This window comes from Phyllostomus discolor, chromosome 2, assembly GCF_004126475.2.
Source record: "Phyllostomus discolor isolate MPI-MPIP mPhyDis1 chromosome 2, mPhyDis1.pri.v3, whole genome shotgun sequence".
NCBI lineage: Eukaryota > Metazoa > Chordata > Mammalia > Chiroptera > Phyllostomidae > Phyllostomus > Phyllostomus discolor.
The window spans coordinates 172,495,582-172,513,494 of record NC_040904.2 but is presented as its reverse complement, the minus strand read 5'-3'; the positions used below and the strand labels follow the sequence as shown (position 1 = coordinate 172,513,494).

At 36.2% G+C, this 17,913-nt stretch overlaps 1 protein-coding gene across 2 annotated transcripts in view; it reads right to left on the bottom strand.

Moving 5' to 3' along the window:
* Nucleotides 1-202: 202 nt before the first annotated feature.
* The window catches only part of GXYLT1 (glucoside xylosyltransferase 1), a 49,096-nt gene continuing 31,385 nt past the window's right edge, over nt 203-17,913 (bottom strand). For both annotated transcript variants that reach the window (XM_028532924.2, XM_028532925.2), the window contains 3 exons: nt 14,362-14,485; nt 13,893-14,065; nt 203-5,497 (listed from right to left, as the gene is read on the bottom strand). In XM_028532924.2, the coding sequence (XP_028388725.1) occupies nt 5,336-5,497; nt 13,893-14,065; nt 14,362-14,485 (459 nt within the window). In that variant the 3' untranslated portion in view covers nt 203-5,335. The remainder of the gene's footprint in view (nt 5,498-13,892; nt 14,066-14,361; nt 14,486-17,913) is intronic.

Genomic DNA, 17,913 nt, shown 5'->3' with positions numbered 1-17,913 from the left:
TTTAAATCTCATTCAAACGTTTTATCATTTCATTTTTGAAGTTCACCTCAAAATTCATGACCTTAATAAGTTATTCCACAGAATGAAGCATTTGAGGGAAATGTGTTCCTTGGGATATAGTTTCTAGAGCCCTAGTTATCAAGTATCCTACCCTAAACATTCCAAAATTGTATATGACTGCTAGAGTAATTCAGACACATCATTTGAAGAACTTAAACATTTATTGAGATGTTTATTTAGTAACAGCAACATGGTTTCTCAAGAAAAAGGTGAGTTGAACTCCCCCCCTCCAAATGAAGCAACTTTCTATTATTTCAGGCAACAGCCCAACCTACAATCTTTAATAAATGTCAAGATACATAAAATACTTAAGAGAAAGACATCCAAATTATCTTAAAACTATAACATTTTAAGGTAAAAAAGCAATTTAAGGACAGCAACCTCTGCATATCACAGTATACCAAGATGCCTTCTGCAGCTTTTACAACCATTCTACTCAAATTATTAATGTATTTATGCAAAATGCTTGTAAAAAAATGGAAACACCTACAACCTTTACCAGTTTTTTATTTTAAGAACAGGTGCAAACCATCTCCTTCATAGATCTTCTGTTAGAGCACCCCATCAAAAACCATTGGTCTGGCTCAAATAATGAATATGATGTATGTATGTGTTGCTAAATTTCAAATAAATGACATAATCTACAGCTATACTACAAGCCCTGAATTATTTTTCCACAACATTCCAATATTCCCTGAAGAGATTTTATACAAAGGTTGAAAATAGCTATTTTCCATCATAGTCAGAGTCAATTTACTTTTACACAACATACACTGTTGAGTTCTGTTCAGTTTTTGCGAGGAGTTCCTACGGTGTTGTAGGGTTGCACATGTTCAGACTGTGTATGTACGGAAACATAATCAAAGGCTCCATATCAGTTAAGTATCACATCAGAATGTCTGACCACGCATCCTCTGAACAGCACTCACAGTGTTAGTAGTTACAGAAATTCTCATTTCCTATCTTTTCAAAGGCTCTCTTTTGTTTGAAAACTGGGTTTATAGAAAATTCTAAAGAAATAACCCCACTACACATTTGGAATTATTGATAGATGAGGTGACAATATATATTTTACATTTAAAAGTTAAGTTTGACATTGATTTATAATCAACTTTAAAATCCCTATTCCAATATGCTATATTCCATGTTCTCATAATCCTATACTTGCTAAATAATTGAATTAACATCATATTCATTTTTTAGTTTTAAAAAAGAACACCTTCTTGTACCACCTTTTAGACTTGTCTTAAGTTTATCTAACTTTATAACTTAGTTTTTAAAACCTAGTTTCATGTTCAATGAATTAAGAAACAATAAACATCAGAACAGTTTGGCCAGAATTTAATAGGCAAAAAAGGGTTGCTTTGGCAGTGTATATAAAAAAAAAGCTCATTATTTAATGTTTTCATTAAATATTAAAAGGCAATTGTTGTTTTAAGATACATGAAATTACATTTAATAAATGCATAACTGACCCCACACCTGACATGACTGCTCCTCTACTTTCCTTCTCCATTTACTCTATGGAGCCAAAAAAAAGTTATTTTACAAAACAAAAAGATCCGTGGTCTTTCTAAAAATACCTTAAAGAAGTTCTGACTACTACCTAAGGCACTTACTACTACAATATAAACTTCTGAAAAAGACGACGCTGAATATTTTCTTGAATTTATTCATAACGGTTCAATTGAAAGTATACCTACTGAGGGATCAGTAGATGTGATTCACTGTTTACGCTGCCACTCAAGGCAGGACAGTGATGTCCACACCTGGCTTCCTGTCAGTATCACCTTGGGAAACGGATGCAGTAAGTCCCTGCTCCTCTTCAAACCTAAGAGGCCATCCCCTCTACCCTAACCTCTCCTGTGATTCTACATGATTAGTCTTGGCATAATCCAACACTTGGGATGACTAAAAGGACCAGGTTAAAGGAAGATAGTTATCGTGCTTCTACACATCCTACCTCATAAACTGGAATTCAGTTTTTTAAAAAAAAATGTGGAATCCTTAGCACTAAATGATTAAGTGGGTAGTGTGACTGGGAAACAATTCTAGTATTAACAAATCAAACAAAGGGAGCCTTGCTGCTCGCCTCCATGAAAGCCCATACCCTTCCTGACCCTGGAGGGCCTCTGGCACAGACCTAGAGGGAGGCAGACAGAGGCACAGGGTGGGGGCCCACAGCTCAGCAAGTGACTGTCTCCACGCCGTTTCTCTCCATCTCGATCTTCCCCACTCTCATTCCATCTTTTCCAACTCTGCCTTTTGCCATTTTCACTTTTATCCCCTTCTTTCCTCGCTTTCCTCACTTCCTCTCTTTTCCTTCTTTTTTTTTTTGACCATTCATTTACATCATTCTCTTCACTGCTTTCTCTTCCTCACATAAAATAAGCAAATTAATCCCAGAGCTATAATACATATCAGAGAACACTGAGCCTAAGGAGACACGATCCGTACGGTAAACAGGGCAAACACCTTCCGCAGCAGCGCTGATGTGACCTGACAGAGAGAGTGTCTTCAAGCCCGTTGTCTAGATGAGTCTCATAACTTCCTAACTCATGACTTCTGGGTCTCAGGAGGTCAGAAGGGCACACAGATTACTTACCAACCCGAGGCACAGAGAAGTTAAATGATATGCCCGGGGTCTCTCACCAGGAAGAGTATGCAGATTGAGCTCACAGTCTGATTTTCTTTCCTTTGCACCAGTAACATCAGACTGAAGGCAAGATGAGAGCAACAGTAAAATATTATCTCAGGCTCTCAAGTATCAAAAGATAACTGGGTTACCTAATACATTCTGAACTACTCTGCATAGGAAAAACAAAAAGTATATGTTTTTTTAAAGTGTAAATCACAATATATATTTCTACAAGTTTTTCTAGTTCTTTTAAGATGACTACTCATACAAATAAAGTTTTACTGCATTTTCATCATTCCACTTTGGTAATACTGTAGCCCAGAGAGAGTTCTGAGGTCAGAATTGTTCTAACACATAGACTCAAAGAATATATGATGTAATTTATATAAACTGCATAGATATATACTGTTTTATGAAAAGAAATGTAATATTCTCTAAATTGTTCTATAATTTAACCTCATTAACACTGAGTGCTACATTTCTCATAAATTCTCAAGGAAAAAATTTACCTTATCTAAATTCAGAAAACTCATTTTAATATTCTTATTAACTTTCTGTGATATCCTACATTTCAGGTAAAAAATAGTCCTTAAGTGCATCTTCACCATAACCCTACTTTTAGTAAAATACCCAATTAGGCCAGATCTGAATAAACCAGATGAAGAATCTTCCAAATGATCAACAGTGTGTAGAGTGTGACGGTGTCAGTCAGTCACAACCTGCGTGAGATCACAGTATATATAGTCCAGTTGGATTAAGCTATGACCACACGCTCGAGTCCCAATCCATCATATCAGAGTCAATGGGGCTGAGATTCTCTGTTCAGTAAGGAACTCAAATCTAAGGAACTTGCTTAAGGGATAAATTTCTATCTTATCAATAACCCCAAGTACTTCCTCTAATATTTCAGAATCACAATTATAATCCACTAACTGTGCCAAGAATTGTAATATTCTAATTTCAACCTTCAAGTTGGCAAAATGATTTCCAGTGGTTCCAAAACTAGCTGACACTGAAATCAGCTGAGATGCTTATTAAAAACAGAATCACAATGTAACTTATTTTTGCACCCCGCTTCTAACAGTGGAGACAAGCAGGGTAATTTGCTTAGGGACTGGAGATTCATGTAGTATGGAGGAGGAATGATGTCACTGTAGTTAACAAAGTATTTGTGGCAGTGAAATAACGTGCTGTCTGAGATTTTCTTTTCATCTGGAAAATCAGCACCACTTCTCTCTACTTTTGTGTAATTTTTAAAATCTCCTCTTAATAAGAAATGTCTGTAAATCTCACCCTAGACACAGGAGATCAGAGTCCTCAAAGGTGAAGCCCAAGAATCCATTCTCAACAAGCTCCACACACCCACCCCCAGGAGTTGAATACAGCCCGGCAGGCAATGGTCTTATTTGAGGACCATTAAAAACAGCCTTCTATATACCCTTCAAATGTACATTAGATAGTGGCCAAGAACACTATGAGAAGTAATATTTTTCATATTTTCAACACTAAAAAAATAGCTGTCTTAAGTGATATTCAAAAAAGAAAGACATTCACACTGACCCAATCAAAACCACTTTTTCTGTAGTCAGAGGTAATGATTTTCTTAATCAAAATCACCCACAAATGCGGTCTAATTTATTTAGAGTAAGGCTCTCTATATACGCTTCTTCAAAAATATCTTGCAAAATTATTTTGAGGTAGAAGAAAAAAAGTTTAAATGAGCACTTTTTCCTGCTCCATTGTAACTAAAATTACTATTCACAGGAAGTATATAGCTACACATTTTGGTCTGTCACATTTTCCACCATCATGTATGTGTATTATTTAGGTTTTCACGTTATTATCAGCACTTTATTCTTCCAGAATGCCCAGTAAAGCTGAAAATTTTCACTTAAACTCATAAAAAATTTCCCAAAATTTATGTTTAACAATCTTAGAACCAAGTTTGGCAAGACAGTTTTAGCATACACAAATGAAAATACTACATTGCACAAGTATACAGACAGAGACTAAAATGCCACAATTTTCACTGTTTTCCTTCTTTCTTATACAGGTCCATTTTAAACGTGCAGTTTACTTGTAATGTAAAAATAATTTTAAATATGATTGTCACAAAAAGATTTGAAAACAGAGATGAAATCTAAAGGCACACTATAGATTGTCAATGGTTACATCACATTTCTTTAGAAACAGAACCTTTTCTGCTCCTGTAAACGTCTTCTCACACATTTAAAGTGAGGTTAGTGCTGACACAGAATTATTGCTATACTCACAGTTTGAGTGTTCCCACTGTGCATGAGGTACATCTCCATCCACACACCCTACTGTTCTCACTCCCTTGAGAATAAGAGTCACCCAGAGTCTGTAGGCTACAACCAGGCAGTATTTCTCATCAGTACTAGAATGACAGCGAGTAACATTACAAAATACCAGAGATGAAAAAATGTCTTCTTGTTGGAGTCCAAGACTTTAATTTATTCTTCATTAAATGAATATATTGCTTATTTAACTTCTTCAAGGAAAAAAATTATTTTGTAGTGAATAATTCCTTCCTGAACATTTCATCCAAGACTATTCCTTCACATGTATCCTCGATATTTTGTGATTTAATTCATTTGACTCAGTGATCTCCAAGAATCACCTTTCCTTTGGTGGTCTATCATAACGAGCTTGTATGCTTTTGGTTAACTGTTTAATAAATATTTTGTAAAGTTTTCCGCAGTACGTATGCACTGTCTTTTGCAATTCCAGTTCTAAAGGTTTTAATAAGGAACGGATGTGGCCATCTTCAAAAGAACACTAGAGAAAGACAATAAAAAGACAAACACATATAAATATGTAATTAATTTCAAATAACCAATCAATTTAATATTATCAACCTTCATTTAAAGTCTCACAAAAAGCATATGCTCAACAAATATTTTCAGTGAATTAAACAGAACTATGGTCTCATGTTTTAGAGAAAGGAAGTAATGGTGAATCACTGAGGTACCAGGGAAAGTTTTTCACAGACAAGAGAATGAAAGCAGGATGTTCCAAGCCAAGGCAAAGCTCTTACAAGTTCAAGGGCGGAGAATACCCAGAAGTACCAACTGCTGTGAGACAATGACTGAAAGCTCAGAAACCAATAAAAGCCCCAAATCACTGTGATAATAGTGTTGAGGCTAAACTGGAAAGGAACGACATAGTGGCATGGAGTGGCAGGAATGCAAATGATAGCACAGTTCTGCATTTCCCAAACAACCCTGATTGCACAACCGGATCCCAAAAGATAAATACACGTGAAACCTGCTAAATATTACACTCTTCATGAGGATTCACACTGGCACATGAAAAACTCTAAAAAGTAAAGCAAAATACATCTGTTGAATTTTGTCTGACACACTAGTTCCAAAATATATTTCTAACTAGTCCTTTGTTACTATAAAAAAATACATATATATCTCCATATCCATATCCCAAGGAATATATTTTAGAAAACAATGTGGTAGTACTTAAGTTATGATTCTAGTATGTTCAGACAGATATATTTTTTAATTAGCATTTGAAACCAGTTAGAGAGCTGGATGAAGCTTGCAAATAGAACATTTGATGTGAAAGTTTAAAGTCAGTGAGAAATGCAAGATTCCACTGGAAATCCAGAACCTGCAATCTCAGAGGGCTGTAAAATGGCCTGTGGTTATCCCTGAGTTTCACTGTCAGACAGGAGGGAGAGGAAATGAAAGCACCACTCAAGTTACAATTAGTAAGTCTGTAGGAAGCCAAAGCCAATCAGTGGTAAAGGATGAGCCTTGTGCTAATTTATTACCTAGACTTTTATCAGTGTAGAGGTGTCAAAACAGGTCCTAAACCTTAGTATCCCTTGAGCTGAGAAAACAGTGACCATTAACTGCATAAAAACCATTACTCTTGGGGTGATTTTTAAAGCCCTATCATCTATACTGAAGATAAAAATCTAAAGTTGTTTCAAAGACAAAAAAAAAAAAAAAAGAAAAACAGGGGTGAAGCTTAACTAAGAAGAATATAATAAAAATTGTAACAGTCAGCACCTAGGTTATCTGGGAAAAACTACTGAAAGCTGGACTGATTTTAAAAAGGGGGCTTCCTACTAATACGTTTCAGGCTCCATGCTAGCCTCACACCAACCTTATGAAATAGACAATATAATTATCCCCATTTCCAATAAGACAGCTAAGACAGGGGGAGATACTTTCCCCACAAATACAGTAAGTGGTGAAGCCAGTGTCCACCCCACCTACCCAGCTCCAAAAGCCACCAGATCCACATAAGCAAATGAAACCATGCCAAGTCGGTTTCCAAAATCCTGTTGAAAGCTGAAGCTCAGTTAACAGTGGGAAACTGGAGGAAGTGCTGTGCTGTATATGGATACGCTATGTATATGGATACAGAGTTATACACGTTTGGGGTTAAAAGTGGCAGCCAAGTTGAAGGAGGTAACATGTATCAAAGGTATTCCCCTTTACCAAATGACACTATCCAGTAACATTTCAATGTGCACAAAAAAACATACGTGGACAACTGTGGCTGAGAGGTGGGTTAGAATGAGAAGACCAAACTGTGATTTTTTTTTTTACTATGCAATGACAGTAAAATGAAAACATTATAAAGGTATTTTGGAAGTTAATTCCCAGAAATATGAAGTATTTCAGATTCAGTTCATTCATTTTCATGGGATTTAAATCCCAGTGTTTGTGGTTAAAATTTTTTTCATCACCAAGACAGTCTTTTGATGATTATTTTCCTGGAATAAAACTAGTGCCTCAGGAATTGAGTTCTTTAGTCCACCATTTAACAAGTAATTTGCCCTTTAGGAAAAAAGATAGCCCTGGCTGGTATGGCTCAGTGGATTGGGCATCATCCCACAAACCAAAGGGCCACTAGTTCAATTCCCAGTTAGGGGACATGCCTGGTTGTGGGCCAGGTCCCTACTGGGGATGTACGAAAGGCAACCAATTGATGTTTCTCTCCCACTCTTCCTCCCCTCCTGTCTCTCTAAAAATAAGTATTTTAAAAAAGATGATAAATTACCAAAATTTCCACTGATATGAATACAGCCCAAAGAATGCAATACAGTCATTGCATTCTTCCATTTACATAATGTGCAATGCCCACAACTGTACAGTACATAACTGGCATCTGGGTGTTTTCCTTTTCCCAGAGGTCACACTGCCCTCACTTGAAAGCAAGGATTCTTTCCATACTGCATGCTGTACCAGACTCATTCACTTGCCTGGTGCTCATCCTTACAACTCAGTTTAAGTATCAACTCCTCTGAGAAGCCTCTCTGCAGTTAATCACCCTTTTCCATCACTGACCCAGCACCCAGTACAGAAACTTTCAGGAAGGTCTGCCTCTGTGTATAAGACTGTCAGTTGAAAGGCAGCAAATAAATAGTGAGGGCTATGATGACAACAATTAGATAATTCAAAGCATTTTCAAAGAATAGAACATGTTCTTAAAATATGGCAGAATGGCAGTTCAATCCAACAAATGCTGAGTGCAACTATCTCTAAGGTAGGGTAAAAGGTACATACTCAAGACTCCCGTGCAGAGACAGCTATGCAAATATGAGCAGGGTATGAAGTGAACCAAAATTAACATACAAATATCAAGAAATGTAATAATTCAGAAAATACATTAAAGTATCTGATACTGTAATAAAATATTATGTTCCCACTTTGAATTTGTAATTTTTAATCTTAATATTTTTATTCACGCAACAACTAATATTTAATATGTATGGACTGTAAAAACTGATTTGCTGGCAGACACAGCCATGCACTTACAATTTAAAAATTATTCACTCCTTTATTATTTATATTGTTCACTATATTCGATGGCTGTGACTAAGTGTCTGCCTGAAACTTGCATAAATACCTTTGTCTGAATGTAATTTTTAAAAAAATTTACCTCTCACTGAATTATAGATAAGGGAAGATAAAATTGCTAACCAAAAGCACCATAAAAGGCTGATTAACTTCATAAATGGGAGTTACTGCAGACCCAAAACAAACAGAAAAAATCATTAACTCAGTATTGAGATCCTTTTAAAAGACTTATTTTTTAAAAAATCAAGTGTAATTAATCAGCCTAAAACTATTACTTATCTTTTTAAACGTACATATTTATAAAAGATCAAATAAATTAGCAAGATTTAATTCTTTAATAATGGGTTTTTAATGTTCAAAGGAAACAAATTGCATTTTATAATTCATTTCTTTTGTGTCCTGCAGTGTCAGAACCCCTAAAAGTACTTCTCTTCATTTTTATCACCTTCTGAAAACCCTTGAAAAAGCATCATTTAAATATATTGATTTCTGAATCTACATTAAATGAACATCCATAGTAACTTTTACATTCTTCAATGAGTGTAGCTGTGTCGTGTCACAGTGGGTTACTAGACCACTGTGTGCTAAGTATTTTTATCCTCATTCCTATTAATTAGGCTGTACCAGACCAGAGGTTTTCGGTCATTGAAAATTAATTAGAATGAGAACCCAGCCAATAGGGACATCAGCTCTTCTGACCCCCACATGAAAATCAAACTAGCATTCCTAGTATTTGCTTATGTTTTGTCTTCACATCCATATAAGATAAGGCACAGCCCAGTCTAAAAGAGAGAACTACATGAGAAGTAAGTGGTCACATACATGTCTCCCCAGGTATCAGTCAACTAGCTGCAGGCACAGCAAGTGACACGGCTCACTAAACAAAATCATAAATTCAATCCTTATTTGAATTTGCTCAAACTCTTGGTCCACAACATATTCAGAGACCTGGTTTCATGCATCAATCTAGAGCAGGAGTATGTAACCTTCTGGCATCTCTGGACATACTACAAAAAGAGTTGTCTTGGGCCACACATTAAATACACAAACACTAACAAAAACTGATGAACAAAAACAAAAAAAAAAGGTCCATGCGTAATTTTCGTGATATCTGCCACCACAGGTAAGCAAAAAAGTCCTTGCATAATAACCCTAACTAACCTATGCAGCAGCCCTTTCGATAATCTTTTAAAATCGTCAGGCAGGTCCCAAGTTTGTGACTGCTAATATAGAAAATGTACATATCGCCCTGGCTGGCGTAGCTCAGTGGATGCAGCGCGGGCTGGGAACCAAAGTGTCCCAGGTTCGATTCCCAGCCAGGGTACATGCCTGGGTTGCAGGCCATAACCCCCAGCAACCACACATTGATGTTTCTCTCTCTCTCTCTCCCTTCCCTCTCTAAAAATAAATAAAATCTTAAAAAAAAAAAAAGAAAAAAAGAAAATGTACATATCTAAAAGTATAAAACTTAGTAATAAAACCAAGTAATGTTTTAAGTAAATTTACAATTTTGTGTTGGGCCACATTCACAGCCATCAGGGGCTGCAGGCGGCCCGTGGGTTGGACACCCCTAATCTAGAGGTATGTGAAGTATAACCACCGCCCCTCGTCAAACCACCATAGTTACACAAAAGAGGACTACAAGAACAGGAAAAAAAAAAAACAGAGAGAACAGCTATCTAGGACAGTGGTGGGGGGAGAAGCAGTATAATCCCCCCACAAACTCAGTGAAAGAGAATTCTGAAAAATAAGAAAACCCCATTTACAAAGGCAACAAAGAGGATAAAATACTTAAGCATAAACTCAATATATGTTCAAAATCTATATAAAGAAAACCATTAAGATATTCCTGAAAAACACAAATGAAAAGAGAGCCCCTGTTCTTAAGATGTCTCGACACCATCAAAATGTCAGCAGCCCCTAATATATGAAGCTGACACACTCCCAATAAAGATACCAACAAGATTTTTATGTAGTTAAAGGAGCTGGTATCTGTGGAAAAATAAATATACAAGATTTAGGAGCACTCTGAGAAGGACAAGCTATGAAAAGGAAATGGCCCTCCCAGACAACAAAACACAGCATAAGGCCTTAATAAGTGAAACAGTGTAATGATATTAGTGTACAAATGAACAGACCAGTAAAGCGAAACAGAAAACCCAGAAATCACAAATGCAACTTCAGTATATGATAAGGTCAGTATCTCAAATCTTTGGGTTAAAGATAGACTTTTAAATAAATGGTGCTGGGACAAGACTGCCATTCAGAAAAAGATCAAATTAGATCTATTCCTCACCCAATACAAAAGAGTAAACTCCAAGTTGAGTAAAGGACTAAATGTAATAAATAAAACTAATACATAGGTGAATTTTTCTATAACCTGAGTATAGTTACAAAAAGGCTTTCTAATTATGTTTTTTTTTTAAAAAAAGGTCAATAAACTGATTACACAAAATGTTTTAAAAAATCAGATTGAGCCCTGGCAAGTGTAGCTCAGTTTGTTGGGCATCATCCCACAAAGCAAAAGGTCACTGGTTCAATTTTCAGTCAGGGCACCTGCCTGGGTTTCGGGGTTGGTCCCCAGACGGGGCATGGAAGGCAACTGATAGATGTTTCTTTCCCTTTCTTTCTCCTTCCCTTTCCCTCTCTCTAAACATAAATAAATAAAATCTTTAAATAAAATCCAGATTGAATGGCAAAAAAAAAAATGCCACAAAGTTAAAACTAGGAAAAAAACATTGTAACAGAAATTGCAGATAAAGGACTGATATCCCTGATACACAAAGAACTTGCTACAGCTGTCAGGGTCAGGGAAGTAATGACCAAAACACCTTCACGGTGATGGTTACATCGCTCTGCAAATATGCTCAATGATCACTGATTTTACATTTTAAATGGATGAACTTTGTGGAATATACAGTATGTATCAATCAAGTTATTTTTAAAACACTGCAAATAGGTGAAAGAGCTGAAAGAAAATTCACCAAAAAAGATATAAAAAATGGCTCTTTAACACATAAAAAGATGCTCACCTCCTTCATAAGAGAAATACAAATTAAAACTAAACTAAGATGCCATTTTTTACTCATCTAAAAGGCAAAATTTTTAAAGCCTGGTAGTCCATTCCACTGAGGAAGCTGTGGAAGTCAGGCCTCCTCATGAATGGTTGGTGGGAAGGCAGACAATCCCTCTGCAGGTGAAACAGGCATGACCATCAATCCACCGACCTCACTTCCAGGAATTTACCCTGAGTCACACCTCCCAACAATACAAATATACATATGGCACAGTTCTACACTGCTCTATCATTTGTTATTCAAATTGTTAGAAAACTAACAAACTGTTCAAATATAAGATGAGTTGAATAAACTTTGGTACATGAATGAGACAGAGTATCATACAGCTATAAAAAATGAGAAAAATATATATAAATACATACACTTCCAGAATATTTTAATTTAAAAAATTAAAGAGCAAAAATGTATCAACTGTATGCTACATTCTGTTTAAGAAGTAGGGAATTATAAACACACACATACTGCTCATGTACGTAGGAAGGACAGACCAGAAAACCTACGGGGTGGGGGGGGGGGAGTTGGGGTGAAAGAGGAGGGGAAAGAGTGACAGTTCTAAGTAAACCCTTACATAGTTTAACTTTTTGAAATCTATTAATACTCCACATATCAAATGAAAGTTAAATCAACAGGGACAGGGAGAAAATACTTAAAACTAAAAGCATACTGAAACAAACGAACCCAAAGGTATTCAAAATGAATAAAATTAACTCACTGAAAGGGAGGATAAAAGAACTAATTCAAGTAACTTCTGAACACAATTACTGAGTGCACACCCTCGTCCTGGGGCATCGGAGGGGAAGATAAAGGATTGAAAATAATCCTTAACTCTTCTTAATAGGTTGGTTTTTTGTGAAGTGGGGAGCAGAGATAATGGTTATGAATAGAGCATTTTTCAAATAATTTTAGATGTACTGTAGGATTAAGCAAATGAGGAAATGTTTCATGTTAGGAGCCAGGATTCTAACTATAGAAGGAGATAAAACACACAAACACAGAATAGAAAATGGCAAGGAAAGGCCTTGGGGGAACAGAAATAGGTGCACTGGTGTGGGCACATTATTGTAAGAGTGTGTGTATTTACATTTCCTAGCTCCATTACTGGAAGGGCTAAGAAGTAAAGATACCCTTATAGCAATAAGCATGCCTAGCACCCAGAGCTCACCAAAAGGACAAGGCTCCTTTGTCATATAGTTAATTTCAGGGCTACAGCAGGGAAGGCATATCAAGTTAAGCCTGGAATAATTTGTTGGAACAAGTAATGAATTACTCAAAACAATAATGTGAATTACTCAAAATAATGATGGGAATATGTCAAAAGGGCACAAGAGGTGGTAGCCAAAAGGGGCTCCCAATGGCCAAATTTTGAACATAAATAAAAGGGAATAATGCATTATGAATCATCAGAAAAAATACATACTGATTTCATACTAGTAATGTACAGATTAATAAATGGTCCAAAAGGGACTGAGTGCACAGTGCCAAAGCTGTATGTGGAAGGAGTGCTCGAGTTGGACAATCACCAATTTGCAACTACAGTGAAGACGTGCAACAATGGACTCTAACCCTACTGCGGACATTCTGATGAGCAGGGTATTTATATGATTTTAAAGAGTCTCCCCATAAACTGTTTACAAGAGGAAAAATAACTATACAATGGATAAATTGAACATTTTGACTGGGTGATTAAAACCAATGTCACCGATGAGAGGCAAGCAGACAGAGGTGAGTGTGAATGTGATATCCTGAGGAGAGCACAAATTCACCTAAATAGCATGCTAGCCAGGAGGGAGCACCCTGAACCTAATCATAAGAAAACATCACAGGAGCCATTATGAAGAACATTCTAACAATGAAAGCGGTTAAGGGGCTCTATTCTCTCAAAAATGCCAATGCCATAAAAGATGAAGAAAGACTGAGAAACTGTTCTAGATCAAAGAAGAGTGAAGCCACGTGGATGGTAAAGTATTATATCAAATATGAAACTTCCTGAGTCTGATATCTGTACTGAGGATAATAAGAAAACATCCTTATTCTTAGTGAAAACATACAAATTGTTAGGGGTAAAAACACATGATGTACTCGACTTATAGTCAAATGGTTCAGAAAAAATGTATTATAAAGAGAACCAATGATAAAGCAAACGGGGTAAAATGTGAACAACACACCCACTTCCAGCAGTAAAGGATATGGAAATTCTTGTACTATTCTCACAGATTCTCTGTAAGCTTGCAAGTATTTCCACATAAAAACTTTTTAAAAAACGCTTACATTTCTCAGTGCTTCATAAACAGCTCTAAATGCTGGTTGCTTATCATCATGGTAAACACCTCTGTTCCCATGAAGAACAAAGATTCCTTCTTCTTCTGCTTCTAGGCAATTACTTCCATAGATACAATGATCTGGCCGATAATTCCATTGACATGGAAAAACAAAAAGGCTTTCTATGTGAAGAAAGACAAAACAATGAAGCAAATAACCAGCATAATTCCACAGAATTCATATTTTGCAAAAATTTTAGTTTAAAAATACAGTCCTTACAGAATAAAATTTAAAATAGTGAATTAAAATAGGTTTAGCATTTAGATCTCTTCCTACTAAATCAATATTCAAGAAAAGTTTTACTGTCTTTAACATAGTGATAATCATTTATAAGCCAAAATCAAATAAATGCACTTCATCATTTTGACCATTATGATTTTTCTACAAATGCAAAGAATCAGTGAAATTAAATGGGTACCTGGATTATGAAAAAATATGATATTCAAGAGATCCTGGTCGCCCCATGTGATATTCAGCTTGTATTTTTTGAGCAGTGGCATCAGGATGTCGCCCCATCGCAGCCGTGCAGGTGTCATGTCGTTCTGTTGGCAAACACAGTGAAAAGGTCCTCAGGCTTCCAGGCTCAAAATGGCAGCATGGTGACAGTTCCCCCTTTTTTCCTTAGCAATTATTGCAGAGCAACAAGAGTAAACATAAACTTCTTTTGTTATGAAATCCAGTGACTCTAATGTAAACCTACATGTGAGTAAGGCTGCCCAGCTGGAGTGGGGAAGACAAAGAAGCTATCTGAAGCTGCATGGAGAAGTGATAACACTAATAAAGTTGGGAGAGAAATGTGAAGTAGGAAATGGTAAGTCTTATGACCGTCAGTGACCTCATCTTAAAAAGCAGAGCATTTCAGTATCTCTGTCCTATGTCTAGAGAAAGTGCCTGCCTCTGTCTATGTCAGAGTTATTGAGGATTAAATCTGTAACTACACAATTAAAAAGTATTTCTAACAGTACCTGACACATGGTACATACATGGGTAGCTTTTACTATTCTTGCCATGATTACTATTATTCTTAGACTGATTTGCTCATCTTTTATAACTGGCATTTCAAAGAGATCATTTGAAGCTGATATTATCAAAAATAGATACTGGCCCTGGCCAGGTAGCTCAGTTGGTTATAGCATTGTCCCGTACAGCAAAGGGTTCTGGGTTCAATCCCTAGTCAGGGCACATACCTAGGTTGGGGGTTCAGTCTCGGGTCAGGGTGCATATGAGAGATACTTGTATTGATGCTTCTTCCTCACATCAATGTTACTATTTCTCTTTCTCCCCCTCCCCCCACTCTCCTCATCTTCCTTTCTCTCTAAAATCAGTAAATATATCCTCGGGTGAGAATTAAAAAAAAAAAATACTGAATTTCATCAGTTGCCTTTTCAGCCTCATAGATTATTTTAAAACACAAATACCTAAGTAAACAACAGCATTGAAAGAGGTCTCTGGATCATATGAATCTAGAATGTGAAAAGATGGGGTTTAATAGTAAGCTTCTTATACCTCTTTGAATCTCTTAAACTCTCCAGACTTAAACCAGTATTCCTGAAAGTGCAGTGTGCAGCATGCCAATCAGTGAATTTTTCATGCCCTCTACTAGGCTAAGTACAGAAATTAAGAAAAAGGAGCCCTGGCTGGCATAGCTCAGTGGATTGAGCGTGGGCTGGGAACCAAAGTGTCCCAGGTTTGATTCCCAGCCAGGGTACATGCTTGGGTTGCAGGCCATAACCCCCAGCAACCGCACATCGATGTTTCTCTCTCTCTCTATCTCCCTTCCTTCCCTCTCTAAGAAAAAATAATAATAAGTAAATAAAATCTTTAAAGAAAAAAGAAATTAAGAAAAAGGTTTAAATACTTTTATAGCAATTTAACAGAATAATTTTATGTCTATTTAATCTAGTATTTTTCTAGTAACTTATTTATTACATCATTTTTAAAAAAGTATCAGCTCATGACAGATTGTGAATTAAAAAAAAAAAAGGCCCTTATTGGTGTGGCTTAGTAAATTGGGAGCTGTCCCATGGACCAAAAGGTTTCCAGTTCCATTCCCAGTCAGGGCACATGCCTAGGTTGTAGGTTCAGTCCCTGATCGGGGAAAGAACAAAAGGCAACGGATTGATGTTTCTGTGTCACATCGATGTTTCTCTCCCTTTCTTTCTTTCTTCCTCCGCCTCCTTTCTCTCTAAAATTAAATAAATGCATAAATAAATAAATAATCCTCCTCCAAAGTTTGAAAAACACTGTTATAGCTATACTAGGATACATAATAAACTCAATGTGGGTATAAACAATCTATCACTGAAGAAGCTAGAATTCCTGGAAACACACACACACACACACACACACACACACTTAAACTAAATTTGATCTTATAACCAGAGACACTGAAATTGAGAACAATCTGACAGTAACCAGAGGTGGGGGGGAAGGGACAGAGGGGAGAAGGGTTTTCAGGAACTACTATAAAGGACACATGGACAAAACCAAGGGGGGCGGATGGAAGCAAGGGAGGGAGGTGGGTTTGGCTGGGGTGGGCAGGGGAATGCAGACAACTACAGTTGAACAACAATAAAATAATTTTTAAAAAAGAAATGACATGGATAGAATTTTGAGGCATTATGCCAAGTGAAATAAGACAGGAAGAGATAAATATGGTACACTCTCACTTACTTATGAAATCTAAAAATCTAAACAAAATTTTAAAAAACACAAGCTCATCAATACAGAGAAAAGATTGGTGGCTACCTGAGGTAGAGGGTAGAAGATGGGCAAAATGGGAGCCAAAGGCACACATTTCCAGTTTTAAAATGAGTAAGTCATTAGGCTGTAATGTACAGCATGGAGACTTCATTGAATAATATGGTAGTGCATATTTGAAAGTAGCTAGGAGAATAGAGTTTATCAAGTTCTCATCAGATGAAAAAAATTATAACCACGTATGGTGATGAATGTTAACTGGACTTGTTGTGGGGGTCATTTTGCAATACGTACAAATGAAGAAAATAATAAACTAAATTTGATCTGCTATAATTGTATTACCTTTGTGTGAAGTATGTCATAGCGCAGTAATCACAGTAATTATAAAATAATCAAAAGTCCCTCCTCCCCCCAAATCTGGAAAATGACTACAACTAGTATGACTTAAGGAAATAAGAAAATACTTTATTGAAAGAAGTCATCCTTTATTGAAAGGATGACTCTGAAAGAAGTCACCGAATGGGTTAACAAAATGTTCTTGGAATCTGCAAAGGAAATATGACTTATACAAGGACAAAGAGCAGCAACACAGTTAACAGACAGGACTGGTGGAACCGCTGTACCATGCCATACCCAAGTCCTCACTGGGCCCAATCTCTTCACATGTACACAGACAGACAGATTTACACATACACATACATAAATATATCTATTCAAAGAAAAAAATCAATTAATACAAGGTCCAATATAGTCTTGAGGGGGAAAAAATCAAAGGGGGTAAAAAGATCTTTATGACTGAAAAAAAATCTCACTAGAAAATACTGGACAAGAAGCAACAACTCATATTATTTGCTGATGATGTAACCTAGAATATCCAAGACAACCAATGAAAATGAGAAATGAGTTTACTGTAAAGCCATTATATATAAAAGGAGTTCAAGTCAACAGAATTAGAAAAACAATCAAGTACACAAAGAGTTCAAGGTTATGGACAAAGAGCTATTCATAAAGGAGGAAAAAGGAATAACTAAAAATTGTATTGAAAGATTTTTATACTGGTAGCAGAGTCAGAAAAATACAAATTAAAATGAGATATTTTCCAGCCATATAACTTCATGTTCATACTAGTACACACAAACAATAAAACAGAATTAGCCATTCTCCACAATACCATATGTACATTAAAAATGCGATAGACTATGTATACTGACAAAAAGCAATCAATTATATACTAAGTAAAAACAAAAGGTAAAAATGTATAAAAGGACCC